A 19,385-nucleotide genomic window follows, 5' to 3' on the forward strand; every position below is an offset into this window, starting at 1 on the left:
TTATTCTCATTGAAAACTAATAATTATATTAATTAAGCTAATTCTTACAATAATATCGCTATAAAATTAAACAAATCGTAGGAAGGTTTAGTTTTTGTCTATAAATATTTTCAAAAAATTTAAACAGATTTTATCCCTGAGAGATGTTTAGTAGTTACATGTATATTAAAAAGTATTGAACGTGAGAAACATTGCGCACCTACACCTCCTGCGTAAAGCATAAGTTAGCACATTTTAGAGATAGCAAATTTTATCAGACAGTTAATTGTGCTGCCTCTCTGCGCAATCTCGAGATGGGGCAGTTTTCTAGAAATGCGCACAACGCACATGTCCTTACATTACGTTGTGTGTAGCTAGCGCCAGAGGGCGCACTCCACCAGTTTGCTAGTTCTCTTTTTTCGCTGTTGTGTGTGAGAGAAATTGTGTAATTTTCTCAGTTTATTTCACTGTGAGAGGCGAGGAAAAATTCATAGGCAAGATGAAACTGAAACCAGAAACAAAGAAGAGGCTGATGAATGTCACAACAGTCGCAAAGTTTAGCTTTCAGTTCGGTTTTGTTCCATTTCTTCTGTATTTGGGTAAGAAAATAATTGATAAACTAAAAACTTACAAAAAGTCAAGTCAAAGAGATGGACAAACCATCAAAATCATAATTTTCAAGCTCGCGATGTGTGTGTACAGACAGTACACTAGTACAGTCGTAACACTAATACCTGTTTAACAGTGCTAGTTCACTACAGTCCTAGTTTGATGTTGTTAGTGTTGGGTTCCTATTTCAGTATTTTTTTATTTTCTTTTTTATGTTCTTTTGACAATTAATTAACTGAATGAATGAAAGTCTTGAAAAAATTAATGGGATAACTTTCCGTACGGCGCCACCACTTGTTCACTCATTTTTACAAAAAGGGATATCTCATTGAGGTAAATAAGTTCATATTGAATGAAAAAGTGGTGGCGCCATACGGAAACTTTTCCAATGAATGAATGGTCTAAACTAAACTAAACTAAATGAATGGTCTAAAAATAGGCCTAGTTGGAATCGAGACCCTGTCTGAAACTGAGGAGAGTGAGAACTTTTGCAAAGAAGCAAAATTCAGACTGGATAAGGGGGGGCTAGCTAAGATGTAGGGGATGCAGCGGGATCTTCTTAGCTACATAACAGTTACAGACAATAGAATAGAGCCACTGATGCAACTAACGTCCAGAGGTAGCACATACATGTAGTTGAAGCGTTACAATGATTAAAACTACTAACAATGTTGATCACATGCCTCAAAAGTCAAAGAACCTGTTCAGTGCAGAATGTTCTTACTTATTATAGTCTTTGTTGATTGTTTGGGATTTACTTTTCTCGTTTTTTTTGAAAACAGGATTCAAAAAGGGATCTGAGGAAGGAATGCCACCATTGTCTATATTCAGTCTACTCTGGGCATAGTCTGAGATGAGAGTGACGTCTTTGAGTTGAGAGAGAAGACTGAAGATGGTGTCAAGACTTTTGTAGACAGAAACATTGATGCACGTTGTTACCGAGATAGTTTACATGTAGGTGACAGAATGGATCTTGGGCAGTATTTAACATCAGCTTATGGAACACCACCCCCAGGGCAACTACTATACCACAGGCTACATCACAATGCTGGTCTAGCTCTAGTCGACGGATGGCTATGTGAACTAAGATGTGTTGTAAATATCCAGATGCAAATTGAACTCCCTCCTCCGATCTTAACAAACTAAAGCACCCCCGAACAAAGATATTGACAAAATAGGGACACCGCCATATAGGGCTAGATAGCTCAGTTGGTAGAGCGCCGGCACGTTAATCCGGAGGTCGTTGGTTCGAATCCCACTCTAGTCAATTCTTTGTTCAACCCCAAAAATCAAACTAAAACACTCCTTAACTTTACTTCAAGACATATTTATTGTGGATACAGCCTGTAAAGCAACCTTGGGTCGATTTCACAAAACGCTAGGGTTAATCCTATCTCGAGTGGGGACGATTAACCCGTCCCAACTTAGGATGGGTTCAATGCGTCCCGTGTCTTCGGATACAGAAATTAACTCGTCCTAAGTCCTACTGCAAGTTTAATCCTAAGTTAGAAAGAGTTGGGTGAAATCGTTGGCTGCCTCTCACTCTGAAATAAGTTGGCAATTCTATATCTGCAAACAGCACAACCATTTTGCAAGACCGGCAAGAGGGGAAAAGGTCACTTTGTTTCTGAGATCTTCATCATCTTTGCATATTAATAAAGTATAAATTTATATCAAGTTGAAAAATTGAAGTCAAATCTTGTTTATTGATGTTTTTCCTTAAACAATAATAATAATAATAACCGTATTTATCACGCGCCTTTCGCCAAAGGATACAAAGCACCAGGTATTATTACTGCAAGGAGTGGGACAAATTTTGAGATATAAGACCTAATCCTTAAGCACCATGTAATGGGTTACAAGGTGCTATGGCGCAATATGCTGCCAATCCAGCCAGGAACACCGGGGCGAACCCCTTCTCTTTTCGATAAGTGCACTGGGTTCTTTTACATGCGTTTACACAACACATGGGACCAACGGCTTTACGTCCCATCCGAAGGACGAAGCAATGGTTATGTGTCTTGCTTAAGGACACAAGTGTCACGGCTGGGGATTCGAACCCACACTCTGCTGATCAGAAACACCAGAGTTTGAATTCGGTGCTCTTAACCGCTCAGCCACGACACTCCCTTAAAGCCATGTGAACACGTTCTCATTTGAAAAAAAACATTCACAATAAAGCTATTACATCATGCTTCAAATGTATGATTTGATGTATTATTATATAAATGTTTAATTGGTTTAATATGTTCATCATTAAATAATCCATAACAACATCCAACTGACCATTTTGTTATTTAAAAACTATTATATAGCTATTTCATTAATTTTATGAAAATAAGAAACTTCCAAATTCAATTCCACAGTATATCACACATCTCGAGTACAAGTTCTGTCCAATGATACATGTACCTTGGCAATAGCAATTTTATACACAGCCTTCCTACACATCTCATTGTACGAGTTTAAAATATGAAAAATAATAGCGATAAATTAAAGAACACGTTGCCTTGGATCGGTCGAGCTGGTCTTTGAAAAGCGTTTGTTATAATATGCATATGGGTAGAAAGATGCTGTAAAAGTAGAATACAATGCTCCACACAAACATGCCTCGAAATTGCACGGTTTTCCTTTTACCTCGTCGGCTAACACGGTCGGCCATTTATGGGAGTCAAATTTTTGACTCCCACAAATGGCCGACCGTGTTAGTTCGCACAGTAAAAGGAAAACCACGCAATTTCGAGGCAAACTTGTGTGGATCATTGTATTCTACTTTTAAGTTATATAACAAACGGTTACAAACGCTTTTTTATAGACCAACTCGTCCGATTTAAGGCAACGTGTTTCTTTAAGAAATCAAAATGGATTTTTGCCAGCACCTGAGATTAGTTTTATAATTTTCAAAAAAAATTGATATTTAATTTTTATTCCCAATTAATGACCAACTCTTCATCACAGTAAATTTCACTGTTATACCATGCTAATATATTGTGATTTTTATTGCTTGTAGAACCAATCACAGGATGTGCTAAAAAGATGTATCATGGCCCAGGGGGGGGACTATTGTTATTCCACCTCACTCATCGTTCTAAAAAGAATGACATTTACTACATGTAGGTCTACAATAAGCAAACCAATGTTTATAATCTACATTAAGAAGAATGAAAACAAACATGATTTTATTACAGCATTTTATGCTTCTAGAAAACTATAGAATTTAAATTTAATGTTTCAGAACCAATGCAATTCCATTAGTTTTCAGCGTATCTTAGTATTGCTAGATCAGCAAGCTACGTCTCATTGTTTAGTTGATTTAAAGGTTTTCTTTGTAACATTTCAAAAACCAATCTTTAAAAACCAATGCGATTCTATTGGTTTTCAGCAGATCTAATAGTAGACAGCAATGTCTCATTGTTATTGATTTAAAGGGAAGGTACACTATTGGTAAATGTCAAAGACCAGTGTTCTCACTTGGTGTATCTCAACATACATGTACATGTTTGCATAAAATAACAAACCTGTGAAAGTTTGAGCTAAATTGGTCATCGGAGTTGGGAGAAAGTGATGAAAGAAAAAACACCCTTGTTAGACATGTTGGACGAATTTGTGTGCTTTCAGATAGGAATAAAAGACTTCTAGCAAGAAGTCTTTTATTATTTTATTGAGAAATTACCTCTATTTCAAAATCTATGCTACTTCAGAGGGAGCAGTTGTATCACAATGTTTTATACTATCAACAGCTCTCCAATGCTCGTTAAAAGTCAGTTTTTAAGTTAATTTTGTTTTGAGTAATTACCAAACATGTACCTTCCCTTTAAAAGGTTGGCAGGGTTGGATTTAATATAAAGCCAAGTGCGAATTAGATTTGAATAATGTCTACTCTGGTACAATGACTTGCCAAGGCACAACATCCAGCTACAATCCCAGCCATATCTCGTTGGCCCACCTGCCCCCTTTTAATGTTGGTTCTGATTGCGTGGTCTCCTGCAGTCAACATTGAGTGGGGGAGTGGGAGAGAATGATTATTGTCGGTGGGAAGTGTACACTCGGGGAATGGTTTTACGTAACTTTAGGAATGGGTGGCCCAAGCAATTTGGCCGGGATTGTGGTTGCTCAGTCTATATCTCTAGACATGTAGTTTGAGGACATTGAATTTAAAGGCAGTGGACACTGTTGGTAACTGTCAAAGACTAGTCTTCACAGTTGGTATATGTCAACATATGCATACAATAACAAACCTGTGAAAATTTGAGCTCAATCGGTCATCGAAGTTGCGAGATATTAATGAAAGAAAAAAACACCCTTGTCACACGAAGTTGTGTGCTTTTTGATGCTTGAATTCTAAACTTGAGATCTTGAAATCAAATTCGTGGAAAATTACTTTTCTCGAAAACTACATCACTTCAGAGGGAGCTGTTTCTCACAATGTTTTATACTATCAACCTCTTCCCGTTACTCGTAATCAAGAAAGGTTTTATGATGATAATTATTTTGAGTAATAACCAATACTGTCCACTGCCTTTCAGCAGCGAGTCATTGTATCATGCATTAATCCAAATCTAACTCACAAATGGCTTATTCCAGCATCGCTACCATAGGCAGCGCGCCAAATCGATACCTCTCGTCACTAACCTGGAGAGATGTACTGAGAAACAACACAATTGGCTCAGGAAATGGACCCTTCCCATGAAATATGCTAATTACATTCACGCATGCGTACAGACCCTGTTGGTTGGCAAACGCCATAGAGTTGTGCACTAAGAAGACACGCTATCGCGTCGGCGTCACGCACCCATTAGCCGTGTACAAAACAGCGCGATGTTGCCTCATTTTGCCAACCAAAACGTTAGTGCGCACGCGCTATGTGCAATTTACATATTTCATGGGAAGGGTCTATTGGTTATGCATTACATGTAGATGTAAGATTTGCATGTTGATCATGGTCGCGTTTTTGTATGGCACAAACATGTGTTTTTTTTAAGAAAAACGAAAACATTCCTTAAGATCTAACATTCCTTTAGATTCTAGCACATTTTAATGAACGAATTCCTGGGGTTATGATCGAGCAAGGCATGCTGGGGAAAAAATTGGCGCGCCGAGAGCGATCACCCCTGGGAACGAGGTTGGGCTTGTTCTTGATGAATTCAACGAGGGCACATGATATGCCTGCCACCATCAACAGCCAGAGAGGTTCCTGTGATGAAGGAAGCGTCATCTGAAGCAAGAAACAAAATGGCTTTTGCGACTTCACTGGTCTCCCCAATACGTCCAAGAGCATGGACCTTCTTGGCTGTCTGATCAATGGATGGAAAAAAGAGGGAATATGAATTCAAAATAAAGTAACAAATTTACTACTCGATTAAACAACTCGCTCTCTGTACGATACTGAATTACAAACTGGACTATTGAATTACAATAATAATAATATTAATAATAAAGAGCACTGAGTAGAGCCGGTATCCGCCTAAAGAAGGCGCGCGCTCATGGCGCTTGAGGAGAGGAACTAGGACTGAGGATTGTGTGAGTAGTAGTAGGACAATGTAGTAGGACCGGTAGTAGGACAGATGAGGCCTAGGGCGGATGCATGGAACTTGGCACAGTTTTGGAACAAAAATCTTTTTCAAAAATGAATAATATTTTCAAATTTTTCTAAATGGCTGCAATTGCTTGCTTGTTAGTCCACTTATGTTTAATCAATCAATCAATCAAAGGTCATTTATATAGCGCCAAAATCAACAGTTTGTTCCCATGCACAGTTGAACGGTTAGAAAGCCTGCTGGAACAATGCGATTTAGCCAGAAATCTAACTACTGTAGGATTAAAAACGCACTGTTTCAGGTCACCCAAACTATTATTACAAATGAAAAGAAAGAAAAAAAATATTTTAATTTTGGCTTGAACAAAGACAAATTGACTAAAAGGGGTACTTGAATCTGCCACCATGGGATTAACATGCCAGCACTCTTACCAAAATTAGTTTCAAATTTACCAAGTTTCCCTTGTGGTTTAATACAAAGTTTTATTTTAGGTAGAAGAAGTGTTATTTTTTTCTAGTTTCAATGAAGACCCTAGCATGTGGAATTCCATTCTTAACTCTATCAAAAGTTCTAGCTCTGAGACTGTTACCATTATTGGTAATTGTCAAAGACCAGTCTTCTCACTTGGTGCATCTCAACATATGCATAAAATAACAAACCTGTGAAAATTTAAGCTCAATCGGTCGTCGAAGTTACGAGATAATAATGAAAGAAAAAACACCCTTGTCACACGAAGTTGTGTGCGTTTATAGCTGGTTGATTTTGAGACCTCAAATTCTAAATCTGAGGTCTCAAAATCTTATTTGTGGAAAATTACTTCTTTCTCAAAAACTTTGTTACATCAGAGGGAGCCGTTTCTCAACAGCTCCCCATTACTTGTTACCAAGTCAGGTTTTCTGCCAATAATTATTTGAGTAATTACCAATAGTGTCCACTGCCTTTAAAAGGGGTCACAGAAAACATTCTTTTTCAATCAGTAACTCCAGCCTGGCTTGGCCTGCACGTTCTAGTCAAAGAGAAACCCGCCTTTTATGGGACTTTTTTGGCTAAATGCTGCAGGTTTAAAATGGTAATATTATTTATTACTATTAATAAAAACAATGTAATAGGCTAAAACAAGGAGTCAAAGCTTCATGTCTTTGTGTATCATACCTCGATTACATTATCAGCACGCCCTGACTTCACATGAACTGGTGTTAAAATTGATCCAGGGCTGCAAAAAAAAGAAGAAAAAAAAAAAAAAAAAGAGAAATACAAGAGGCGCGTAATTATTGAACAAATATAGAGATTAGTTAAGTGTGGGGTGAGTACTTCTGATATAACGATTTTGACACAGCTCTCCCAAACAAACTAGGGGCTCAATTGGTTGATTGTCTGGCACCAGCTAATTGAACAATCACTCACCCTCTCGTGGGTGACATCGTGCACCTCGGGCCAGCCCCAAGTGACCTGATCCACAAGCGGGGCACTTGGGGCTGACCAGGGTGAGCCCCTGGAACGTTGTCAAAGCTGTTAGAACCGGGGGCAGATCGGGGGTTGACCCAGGGAAGCTGATCAAACGCACCCATTGTACACACCAGGGCCCAATTTCATGGCTCTGCTTACCGCCGAATTCTGCGCTTACAATCACGATTCACTGCTTGCGTGCAACCGCCGAATTTCTACACTAGCCTAGTAACGTGGAGTACTAACCCATGAAATACATTTGCCGTTAGCACAGAATTCCCTAATTCTGTAAGCACCGATTCTGTGCTTACGTAACCATATACCATGTACTCTTAAATTACTTTTAGAATTGTAGAATATGACCAAAAAGCAATTTGATACGTTTAACAAAATACTAGTTTCATTTACTCACTTGACTTCATTAACCCGAATCTGCTTTTCAGCCAACTCTGCAAATAAAAGTAAACAATTTGTCTAAACTCTTTGAGGCAACCAGATTTATGGCACATAACATTGCATACAAAATATTCTTTTAAACAACCCAACCTTTGTTTTTCCTGACCAGAATATTTATATTACAGATAGTAAATTTACATAGCCCTTTTCCAGAATCACATACACAGCACTTTAATCTTTATTCTTATTCTCTATTTGGCCATTAAACAATTACAAAACAAGCAGACAGTATGTAAAATACATAATATAAATACAAAGCAAGACAAACAGTGACCTACCCAAAGCAGTACATCGTGTGAACTGAGTGACAGCAGCCTTGGACATGTTGTAGGATATCATCGTTGGAAGCTTTAATACAGAAAACAACAACAAATTGAATGTGTTTTTGCATCAAAGACACTGGAACACTATTGGTAATCTCAAAATAACACAGCGTACAAACTTACTCGGTAATAAGCAATGGAGAGCTGTTGATAGTATCACACATTGTGAGAAGGAAATGGCTCCTTCTGAAGTAATGTAGTTTTTGAGAAAGAGGTAATTTCTCACTAAAATATTTGAATTGATTTTGAGATCTCAGCTGAGGTCTCGAAATCAAGCATCTGAACGCACACAACTGGGGACATGGGTGTTATTTCTTCCATTATTCTCCGACAACCAATTGAGTTCAAATTTTCTCAGGTTTGCTATTTTATGCAAATATTGAGACACACCAAGTGAGAAGTCTGGTCTTTGACAATTACCAAAGGTGTCCAGTGCCTTAAAGCAATCAATCAAGTTTAGCAGGGTCGAATTGCCCAGTGATAAGGGCCCTCGCCTAAGGGTTGGGCCTTTATAACACGGCAATTCGACCCTGCCGGTTTTTAAATGGCCATGAAAGAACTAGTCGCTACCCTTTTATTCCCGTATTACCATTCAAACTAATCATCTCAATAAGCTTTTTTGAATAAAGACAATGTCAATCATCAATTTGCACATGTACAAATGGTGTGCAAAAGACAATCACAAATGAAACAGATCACAGACCATGACAAACCCACAAATTTCAACACTTACAGTTCTAGAAGCACAGACACTGCTGTTGTTTACAACACTTCCTATAGATTCCAAAAGAAACAAGCAAGGGTTTTATAATGATAACAATATTTATCAGAGGTTATTTAGACCTTATCGCGATTCCCGCCTGGCTGATTTTGCGGAATTAGCGAAAGGGACTGTTGGAGAAGACAAAACGGGGCTAACAAAGCATATTTTTATGAATGTCTCGAGTTGTATCGACCTTTGCGTACAAATCTTTGCTCCAAACCAGATCCATTTCGCCTTACTTTTCCCATGACTCGCAGTAAGGCTCTTTCAATTGTAACGCTGTGACATAGTTTTACCATGAATAGCATACCTAAATGCATAATAAGAATAATAAGCCCCTTTTTTTCCTTTTGTCCCACAATGCCTTTTGGCGGTTCAGCAAAATCAGCCAGAGGGATTGACGATAAGGTCTATCATTCCTACTCGCAACAAAGAAGCTGCGTTGCGAGAGACAGGGTTACATGTTCGCACAACAGGCATGCTAGGGCAGCCAGCCACATCGACCAACATATGAAGCCATAGAATAATGTTCGACTTTCTGGCCCAGGGGCCGCAAAAATACCATGGAGATATTGCAGAGAACCAACGCTCAACTTTGCTCACATATGGCCCTAGCCCGGAATCGAACCAGGGCCAAACAGTGCTGCGAGGTGAGTGCTTTTCAAACTAACCACATGCACTTTATAAGTGCATTTAAGAATGACTCCAACAGTTTTAGTCTTTAGCCATTTCCTCCTTCTCGCAGCCATGAAGGCTTATACTATGGCCCTTATCCAAACCACGGCTTCGGCTTTGGATTCGGCTTGAGGCTCCGTTCTCTCGTCTGAAGCCCCGAGTGCGTATACGCAAAGCACGCGCAGCTGTCAAATCAACTAGTGGGGCCAGGCTAGCCCGAGTCGGTTCAAAAGCCGAAGCCATGGTTTCGAAAAGAGCCCAGAAGTGGTTGCGCCGATGACCTATCAATCAGCCAGCACAGCGGCAACCCGTTGTGCCAAGACATAATACTCAAATGATGAAGTTCCAAAGTAGTGTAATACAAAGATATGCTGGTGCTGGTGGAGTGTGTAGCTTAGCTTAATTAAAGACTTCTATGGCTTGGTGACATGCATCTATTATTTCACTGAACATAGAGCACCTTCATTAGTTGTGGAGAACATAAATAGTTATAGAAAGCATGGAAAACTTGACAACTCAAACAAATGCCAAGATAATTAAAAAATTAATATAAGATTTCCATTTTGGCTTTCACCAATAAATGAATTTGCTCTGAAACTAAATAAACACAGTGTCCATTAAAGGCAGTGGACACTATTGGTAATCACTCAAAATAGATATCAGCATAAAACCTCACTTGGTATCGAGTAATGGGGATAGGTTGACAGTATAAAACATTGTAAGACACGGCTCCCTCTGAAGTGACGTAGTTTTCGAGAAAGAAGTAATTTTCCCCAAATTTGATTTCAAGACCTCAAGTTTAGAATTTAAGGTCTCAAAATCAAGCATCTGAAAGGACACAACTTCGTGTGACAAGGGTGTTTTTCTTTCATAGTTATCACGCAACTCTGGCGACCAATCGAGCTCAAATTTTTAACAGGTTTGTGATTTTATGCACGTTGAGATACACCTAGTGAGAAGACTGGTCTTTGACAACTACCAATAGTGTCAAGTGTCTTTAATTAAAAGGAAGAAACTAAAAATAAAAAGTAAACTTTCAGGTACAACCATGTGTAAATCTCTTCTGTGGGAGTGTTGGCTCTGAAAAGAGCCGGTGTGGACGTTTCAAACAGTATACTCTGCTCATTTTCAGGAGAAACAATTAATGACATATACATGTAACCTCTGACCTTTTGTTTTGGTGAGATATGGCACGGCAAGCTGGGTGAGTTGCAACATGGAGCGTACATTGACTTTAATGACAGTGTCGTATATAGTAAGAATGTCATCATCGGCCAGTGATTTCACACCACCCATTCCTGCATTATTCACCTGCAATGAACAACAAGCTATCAATCATTATTGTTACAGACCATGTGAACTTTGTTCACAATAAGTGTGACCTTGAGCATTCTTTGAGTATTCTGGCAGGCAAGATAAGGTACTACACTGGTCATATGGAAAAGTTGACATTTTGTGTCATAATTTCCACATAAATCCAAGAGTTATGAAAGTAAAAACTGGAGAAGTTTTGAGATGTGCCCCCTTTCACCATATCAACAGTTGATAAGAATTAGACAGTGCAATCTCCATAAAATATAATGGTCAATTTCCAGCGCTGTGTACGAAACACCCGGGGGTTCAATCGAGGGAACAGTGAAGAATTGTTTCTTATTTGAACTGTTCGTCTGCTTATTAAACCATGATTAAACTATGCATTATACTCTGTCGTAATAATGTTTGAAGATGACAACAGAACTTCGAGAAGAGGAATAACAATGTTACCAAGGTATAACAAAACAATTGTTGCACGTCCCCTCGGTCGGGTGTACAAAACTAATCAATTCTTTACTGTTGTACCAGTTGAGCGTAACTTGACAAGAAAAAGAGGGCGACGAAACAGAAGATGGAGAGATAACCTAAGTAGGCCTGGGCGAATTATTCGAATATCCGGTTAATGGCGAATAGGTTTTCCTATCCGTAACCGCGAAGGCCTTTTTTTTCTTAACCGGATATCCGCATAGGGGGCGAATACCTTTTTATAAACCGGATAGTTCTGTAATTACAACCAAGTAATCGGATATTCTTTTAATATCCGAATATCCGCGGTATCGGGCGACAACTGATAGGAATGTTTTGTCTGAATCCTTATGAAACTTCTATTAAGACAGCATAAAACAGCATAAATTAAGTATTTAACTATGCTCACCTCCGTGAAGAGTTAAACAATGACATTTCTGACGTAATTTGTTCAAAGATTACGAAAGTTTTCCTTCACGATCAAAAGAAAAAGCAAATCGCCATCTTTAAATTAGATCCGGTTATTTTTATGAATGAACCGAGTGACACTGTCTAAAACTAACATCAATCCGCCCATATGATCTCATTCACAAACGAACAGCGAAAAAAACTATTCGAATATCCGGTTAATTTCGGATAATTGGCCAGCGGTATCCGAATATCAAAATTTCACTATTCGCCCAGCACTAGACCTAAGTATACACACAGGGCATTGCTTGGCAACAGACAGCGCAGGATAGAGTCAGATGGAGAATTGGTGAAGAGGCTTTCCTGCTGCAGTGGAGTGAAACAGGCTAGACGACAGTTGAGAAAGAGGATGCCTTCGGCCGACACCTTCTCGGGAACCTCTGATGTTCGTCTTCCACGCATCCCGGTCCAGCATCAGCATCCTAAGCTCAGTTTTTGTGTCCGTCCTTCTTTAGTGTACATGTACGAATGTTAATCTCCTCCTGGCCTTACTCCTGTTTGTCCGTCGATGGGTTCACAAAGAACTAAGGGTCTCACAGCTAACTCTGGATGGCGGACACAGTGGCCAGCATGCCTCTCTCTTATGCAGTTGTATAAGTTGCTTTAGCCAACCTACGTTTCTCCATTGTGCAACATTATAGACCTCTATCATTATGCCACCATATTGGTCACATTCTTTGTATCAGATAGTAGTAAAGGATACACTAATAGTCATTGTACAAAAGGAACCAGACTATTTTGTTCTTCCAACCTACATAGGTTTGGTTACATTGCTCTTGAATGGGAGAAGTCAAGATGGCTGCACCATCATGATAAAGGTCCATACATTTCATTCAGTGTTCTTATTTCTGGTGTAATGTCACATTGTGTCCCCCCCCCTTCAATAAAAACAAATCATAAACCAAAACTCTTGGTCTTACCAGAACGTCTAGTTGGCCAAATTGTTGAATAGTACTGTCCATTATTCTCTGAACCTCTTCTTCTTTTGCCATGTCTGCAATGATGCCAAGGACCTGGAATACAGCAACATGAAAGCATTCTTAATGAAGCATTACATACATGTCTTCAGATAGCTCCAAGACTCGAAAATTGTTGCAGTGCTGCCGACATTTGCATCTTGCCATCGGGGAGATTTTATATAACAATCAGGAAGACATTTATAATTACTAGAGTAATAATAATAATAATTGTGGCATCTTATATAGTGCACATGTCCGTCACTCAGTGACGCTCCTGGCGCTGTAACATACAGTGTTTCCTGCAAGATGTGGGACTACGTTTGAATTATGAGACCTAATTCTGGTAGCACCATGTAATGTTTTACAAGGTGGCAATTTGCTGCCGATCGGACAAGGAACACCGGGGCGAACCCCTTCTCTTTTCGATAAGTGCACTGGGTTCTTTTACATGCGTTACATAAAACATGGGACCAACGGCTTAACGTCCCATCCGAAGGACGAAGCAATGGTGATACTGATCGCGACTCGGGATTCGAACCCACACTCTGCTGATCAGAAACACCAGAGTTGAATTCAGTGCTCTTAACCACTCGGCCACACCACTTCAAGATTAGGGCCTGGACGACTAGTGAAATTTACTTCTCGACTACTCGAGCCTCAAAAAAGTCGCGTCTCTGACACCGACACTAGTCGCGACTAAATTTATATTCACAAGATGCATTGCAGCATTTTGTTTGCCGCATGCGCAATATAGTAAAATTCATACGCTGAAAGAATTGAAGGGTTGTGTCACTGATATCTGATTGTGTTTTGTAAGTAAAATATGTTGTCGTGAAAAGTCGTGAGCGACACAATTGGTTCTAGACATCAGTGACACATCCTTCAATCCTTTCAGCGTGAATTTTACTATATTTTGCGCCTGCAGCAAACATTATGGCGAAACGTATCTTGGGAATTCAACATTAGTCGCGGCTACTTGAGGGCACGACTAGTCGACTCAAGTAGTAAATTCCACTATGCGCTCAGACCTACAGGGTGCTGCAAACCCCCTTTAGGAGTTTCAGACTAGCATTTGGCCCGGCCACTAACATGGTTGGAATGGTTTTAAGGAACTTGGATGCTTAGTTCACAAGCACCTAGCCTGAAAGCCACTTTAAGATGTGGGCTACAATTTTACTTTTGCCAGGGGCTGTTGCCACCTACTCATGGGGCTGAAACAGGGTTACCCCCTTTACAGTCCATTCGGATGTAGGCTTGGGTATCATCCATCAGAAGCCTGGCTGGTAGAGCAGAAAGCACTACCTCCCCAACTTTACGAAGCAGTCATGGTTAAGTGTCTTGCTTAAGGACACAAGTGTCACGACCGGGACTCGAACCCACACTCTGCTGATCAAACACCAGAGCTTGAATCCGGTGCTCCCACGTTTACAGAAAAGATATCTTGAACGTACCTTTTCCTTGGGCATTCCTTTCTCCTGACACTGTTGGCACACTGCATCCAGGTTGTCTTTATTGCGCCCAACCAGTGCAAGTCCACCGCAGCCTGATGCAGCAAACTGCACTGCCGTCTCAGCACCGATGCCAGAACTGGCTCCTGGTTAAAACAACAATAAAACTCAACATACTATTAATGTCATTTTTGGTAAAAGTTTTTCCTGTAAATGTGACGAAGTTGTCACATTCACCGAGATGTAATGCCAGTGAAAAGACTTTTTTCCAACCCTTTTTTAAAGGCACTGGACACTATTGGTAACTAATCAAAATAATTGTTAGCATAAAAACCTACTTGGTAATGGAGAGCTGTTGATAGTATAAAACATGTGAGAAACAGCTCCCTCTGAAGAGTAAGTTTTTTGAGAAATGGTCATTTCACAGTATAAAAATATTTGAACTGATTTCGAGACCTCTCGCGTGAGGTCTCCAAGTCAAGCATCTGAAAGCACACAACTCCGTGCGACAAGGGTGTTTTTTTTTCCCTTCAATTATTCTCTCGCAACTTGGGCGATCAATTGAGTTTAAAAATTATCACATTGTTATTTTATGCATTGTTGAGATACATCGAGTGAGAAGACTGGTCTTTGCCAATAGCTAAACATGTCCAGTACCTTTATCATCATTTTGTATCAGTCCGTAATGGCGCTCACACTTGTTTCGGCAATGGGAGACTTTCTGGGACGATAGAGGGCAGCAGACTTACCGGGTAAATCCATTGTTCTCAGAATTGTGCGCATGTTCAGAACTACGTAAACAATGGAAATTTACCCGGTATGTCTGCTGCCACCTAGCGTTGGAAAGTCTCCCATTGCGTGTGCTTTTCGTATATAATGCTCTCAGGTCATCAGGGCTTCAGACCAGAGATCGGAGCCTGAAGCCGAATCCTCACCCATCATCCTAGCCCCACTTGTGGCCAAGGCTAGCTGAATCCTTAGCCACACGTTCACACCACACGGTGCGGCCGACGACGTCATGCTGATTGGCATATTCCAAGATGGCCGCGCCGTGTACGAATCGAGGACATTAGAGTCGGAGAAAGGTAGCAAAGTTATCGTTTCAAAAAAAAATTCTTTTTAAAATTTTATTTGTTTCACTTTCCAATACACACAAAGCAAGCTAAGAGTTAGGTGAACACATTCAGCCGGTTTATTCTGCTGGGTGGCTCGTAGATAAGGCGCCAGAATTTTTTTTAATTTCTTATAGCTGCATGAGGAAATGGTGTGGACGTGTGGCTAAGCATTCAGCTAGCCTTGGCCACACAAGTGGGGCTACCATCATCCCAACAAGCCATTGTCTTGCAGTACCAGCAGATTCTAGGGAATCTAGTGAATTATTTTAAATAGCCTGCTACAATAGTGCTACACCCAGGTGACACCCAGCATTAGTGAAGTATAATAATAATAATAATATCAAAGTCTTATATTGCGCACGTATCTACCAAACAAGGTACTCAAGTAGCCTGCTACCACCAGCATGTTTTCATCTAAAATGAAACAAATTAACTTTATTTAGAAAATAGAGATGAGCAGATTATTATATTATCTAGTTAATTTTAAACTAAATCCATCGAAATCGTACCGCTATCTATGTGCTACAGTATAGGACTATATAGGACTCTTTTCTCTATATAGAACAATTTCAAAGCTTCATAACTCAAATCTTACCTGCAACAAGCCACTAATTTCAACAGATTCACATTCCATGGCGGCATACATTTTTCTGCGGTGGGTTTTGGTCCTCATATTTTCCTCACAAATCCGTCATTTTTGTGAAATAATGCAGCTTCCAACGCTATAAAATTCCTGTTTCGATCGTTTTCTCACAGTGTTGTCTATTGTTGTGCGTACGCGTATACATTCGCGTGCAAGACGCATGATGCAAGCTTAGACGCATGAATTCTTGTTCACCGTATCTTGACTGCACAGCGTTAACAACACAATTCAAAATCTGTGCGTCTTGCGTACACACAGTAGACTGTGAGAGTACAAACAAAAATGGGAATTCTTTAACATTGGGGCTGCACTATTTCATGAAAATGACGGATTTGTGAAAAAAATATGACGATCAAAACCCACCGCAGAAAAATATGCTGCCATGGAATGTGAGTCTGTTGAAATTAGTGGTTTCTTGCAGGTAATATTTCAGTTATGAAGCTGTGAAAATTTTCCGCCCCAGAAATGTACCCTGATGTCCAGGACGTCACTGTAGTACAAAACGAAAGTGTAAGGCCGCCAGGGCTAACCGGCACCCAGCATAACTTACTAAATACATGTAAGTAAAAGCATGCTACCACCAGCATTTTTTCATTTGAACATGAAATAAATTTACTTTGTTTAAAAATTAGACTTAGAGATGCGCAGATTTTCTATCTAGTACTAGGTAGTACTAGTATACAAAAATTGACTGCTTCGAGTGCTATGGTTAAAAATATGACTCCCGAGGTGGTCCCCGGAGCGTTCTTTTTTGAAAATAGAACGCTCCGGGGATCACCGAGGGAGTCATAGTTTTAACCATTGCACGAGTAAAAGCAGTCAATATTTGTTTTATAACAACCCAAACAGTTACAGACCTGAATGCTACAATCCATGGTCGACGCGAATACAGATTGCAAAAACTTTTACTGTGCTGCATGTAGTGTCGTGCAATCCGAAATGGTTACAGACTATTAATGTATCATCCTCGTACACGCAACGGACGTCTGGGTACTGCACGCCATGTGCTAGTCTTCGGACTAGCGCACGGCAAACCGACGCAGTATCACATGGCCGTCGTCTAGCAAAACTAAGACATGTCATGTGACGCGCTCTTAACCAATGAGCAGGCAGAATACTTGTAAGGGGTGTTATAATAGTATCTAGACCCAGTAACTGGGGCACGGTAGTCCTTTTTTTTTCTCCTCGAAATTTTAACATCATCGGTCATATTATGACCAATAATGAATGTCAAAATTTCGAAAAAATTAATGACGATTTGAAAAAAGGAATACAGCGCCCAGACAGCCAGATGAGATGAGATATGACCGATGTTCATAATCATTGAGTTGACATTATTATATCCTGGTGTCATGTGTTTTCAGTAGGATAACAGGAAAATTGTTCAAATCAACAACTAAATATTTTTTTTTTCAAATCATCTATCCAATTTTTTAACAATAACACTTACACTTCATGGTGTGTTGAAATTTTTAAAGTTTTGGTTTTACGTTGCGAGAGACAGTCCGCCATTAACAGTGCTTATGCATGCACGACATTGGAGCAACGTCATATGTTTTCACACCTTTCATTGGTTGGTATTTTATTGAATATTCAGAAGCTAGTATGGCGTGCAAAATAAATCAAAAATATTATTCCATTACTACTTAACAAATTTAATTACATTTTTGTCCTAAGGCATATTTTTGGCTACTATATTAGAATCCAGAGATATCATAAGGCATGAAATTAAAACACCCCACCCCCTTGAAACACACACACTTCATAACAATCCGTTTTCCCCCATTTCAGACCAGTTATGTTTGGTTTCAGGAGATAAGAAACCAATCTATGATATTTTCTCTTTAATGTAGACTTAATATTTATTACGCTTATCGGAATTTATTACAGTATGCAGTAAATCATTTTCACTTAAAATATTTTAATATTTTCCCCATATTGGCACACCATAGAATCCCAAAATAATAGTAACCACCTCACGTGATCCATCTAGTGACTAAAGCAGAATGAAAATCAATCTAGCAGATAGTAATTTTGTTTTGAACTTTCAAGGTTGCATGATGTTTCTTTGACTCATTTGAATGTTGGCATAATAATGCACTAGTGATTAGTACCAAAAATCAATCATTTTTTAAATGTTTGAGCATAAATATAATATTATAATAACCAACGACAGGAAACTTTTTTCTCAGCATGATTAAGCCTGATGAAAATACAGACTGTGAGTAAACTGCATAGCTTCTGTCACCGGTGCAGCTTGCACAATCTCGTGGTAAACGGGAATCAAAGTTGGGGACCGAAAACATATGAGGGTCGATAACGTATGACGCTACGAAAAATAGGTTGCTGAAGTGCAATCTTGAATCTGGTGGTTAGTTGCGATAACATAACCCTCCTGCCGTCGGCAAGAGGGTTACGTTATCGCAACTATCTGGTGGTGGGAATCTGTGCTCGGCAGCACAGTGTAAATAAACAAACCTGTGATTAAGATGATTTTTCCTGTAAAAGATGGCATCTTGTGAGTGTACGGTGTGCAGCTACGAGAGATGGGTTAATGAGTGTGCGGCGGAGTGAGATCAAGCGCCGTTTTTCAATCACAGGAGAGTGTCAAATCTTTCCTCCTTTGCTTGGTGGGGGTGCGGTGGTCAACCTCCAAAGTCTAGTCCGAGAGTCAACCTAAACAGCGCCCTCTACTGGTGAAGTCGATTTTATGAAAATAATATAGGACACTTTCTGAACAGAACAAAAATTTAAAGTTCACAGATTTACAAATAACTTACTGTGTTCTCAAAACCTTGAAATATTATTCCATGAAATGCTTTACTTTTTGAGAAAACGTTAAAACAATATTATCAATTCTCGTATCGAGAATAACGGGTTTATTTTAAACACCATGTCATGACACGGCGAAACGTGCGGGTAGGTTTTCCCGTTATTTTTCTCCCGACTCCGATGACCAATTGAGCCTAAATTTTCACAGGTTTGTTACGTTATATAAAGTTGTAAAACACGAAGTGTGGACCTTTGGACTATACTGTTTAGCGATGTTGTGCGGTTGCTTTAACGATGATAAACAAACACTATGAAAACTAATGAACGAGGAATAATTATGAGGAATGAAAATATATCGGTTATAAGCAATTTGGACACTATTGGTAATAACTCAAAATAATTGTTAGCATACT

The 19,385-nt window shown here is 39.4% G+C and overlaps 1 protein-coding gene across 1 annotated transcript; it reads right to left on the bottom strand.

Moving 5' to 3' along the window:
- Positions 1-5,039: 5,039 nt before the first annotated feature.
- LOC117299987 (3-oxoacyl-[acyl-carrier-protein] reductase FabG-like) lies at positions 5,040-18,868 on the bottom strand. The gene is made up of 9 exons (XM_033783623.1): positions 18,679-18,868; positions 14,446-14,588; positions 12,956-13,048; positions 10,958-11,099; positions 9,084-9,124; positions 8,306-8,375; positions 7,984-8,020; positions 7,278-7,338; positions 5,040-5,882 (listed from the first exon to the last, which is right to left on the bottom strand). Exons 1-9 carry the CDS (start codon positions 18,713-18,715, stop codon positions 5,733-5,735), a joined length of 774 nt encoding a protein of 257 aa, XP_033639514.1. The 5' UTR covers positions 18,716-18,868; the 3' UTR covers positions 5,040-5,732.
- Between the last annotated feature and the right edge of the window lie 517 nt (positions 18,869-19,385).

The sequence above is a fragment of the Asterias rubens genome, chromosome 15 (assembly GCF_902459465.1).
Source record: "Asterias rubens chromosome 15, eAstRub1.3, whole genome shotgun sequence".
Lineage (NCBI taxonomy): Eukaryota > Metazoa > Echinodermata > Asteroidea > Forcipulatida > Asteriidae > Asterias > Asterias rubens.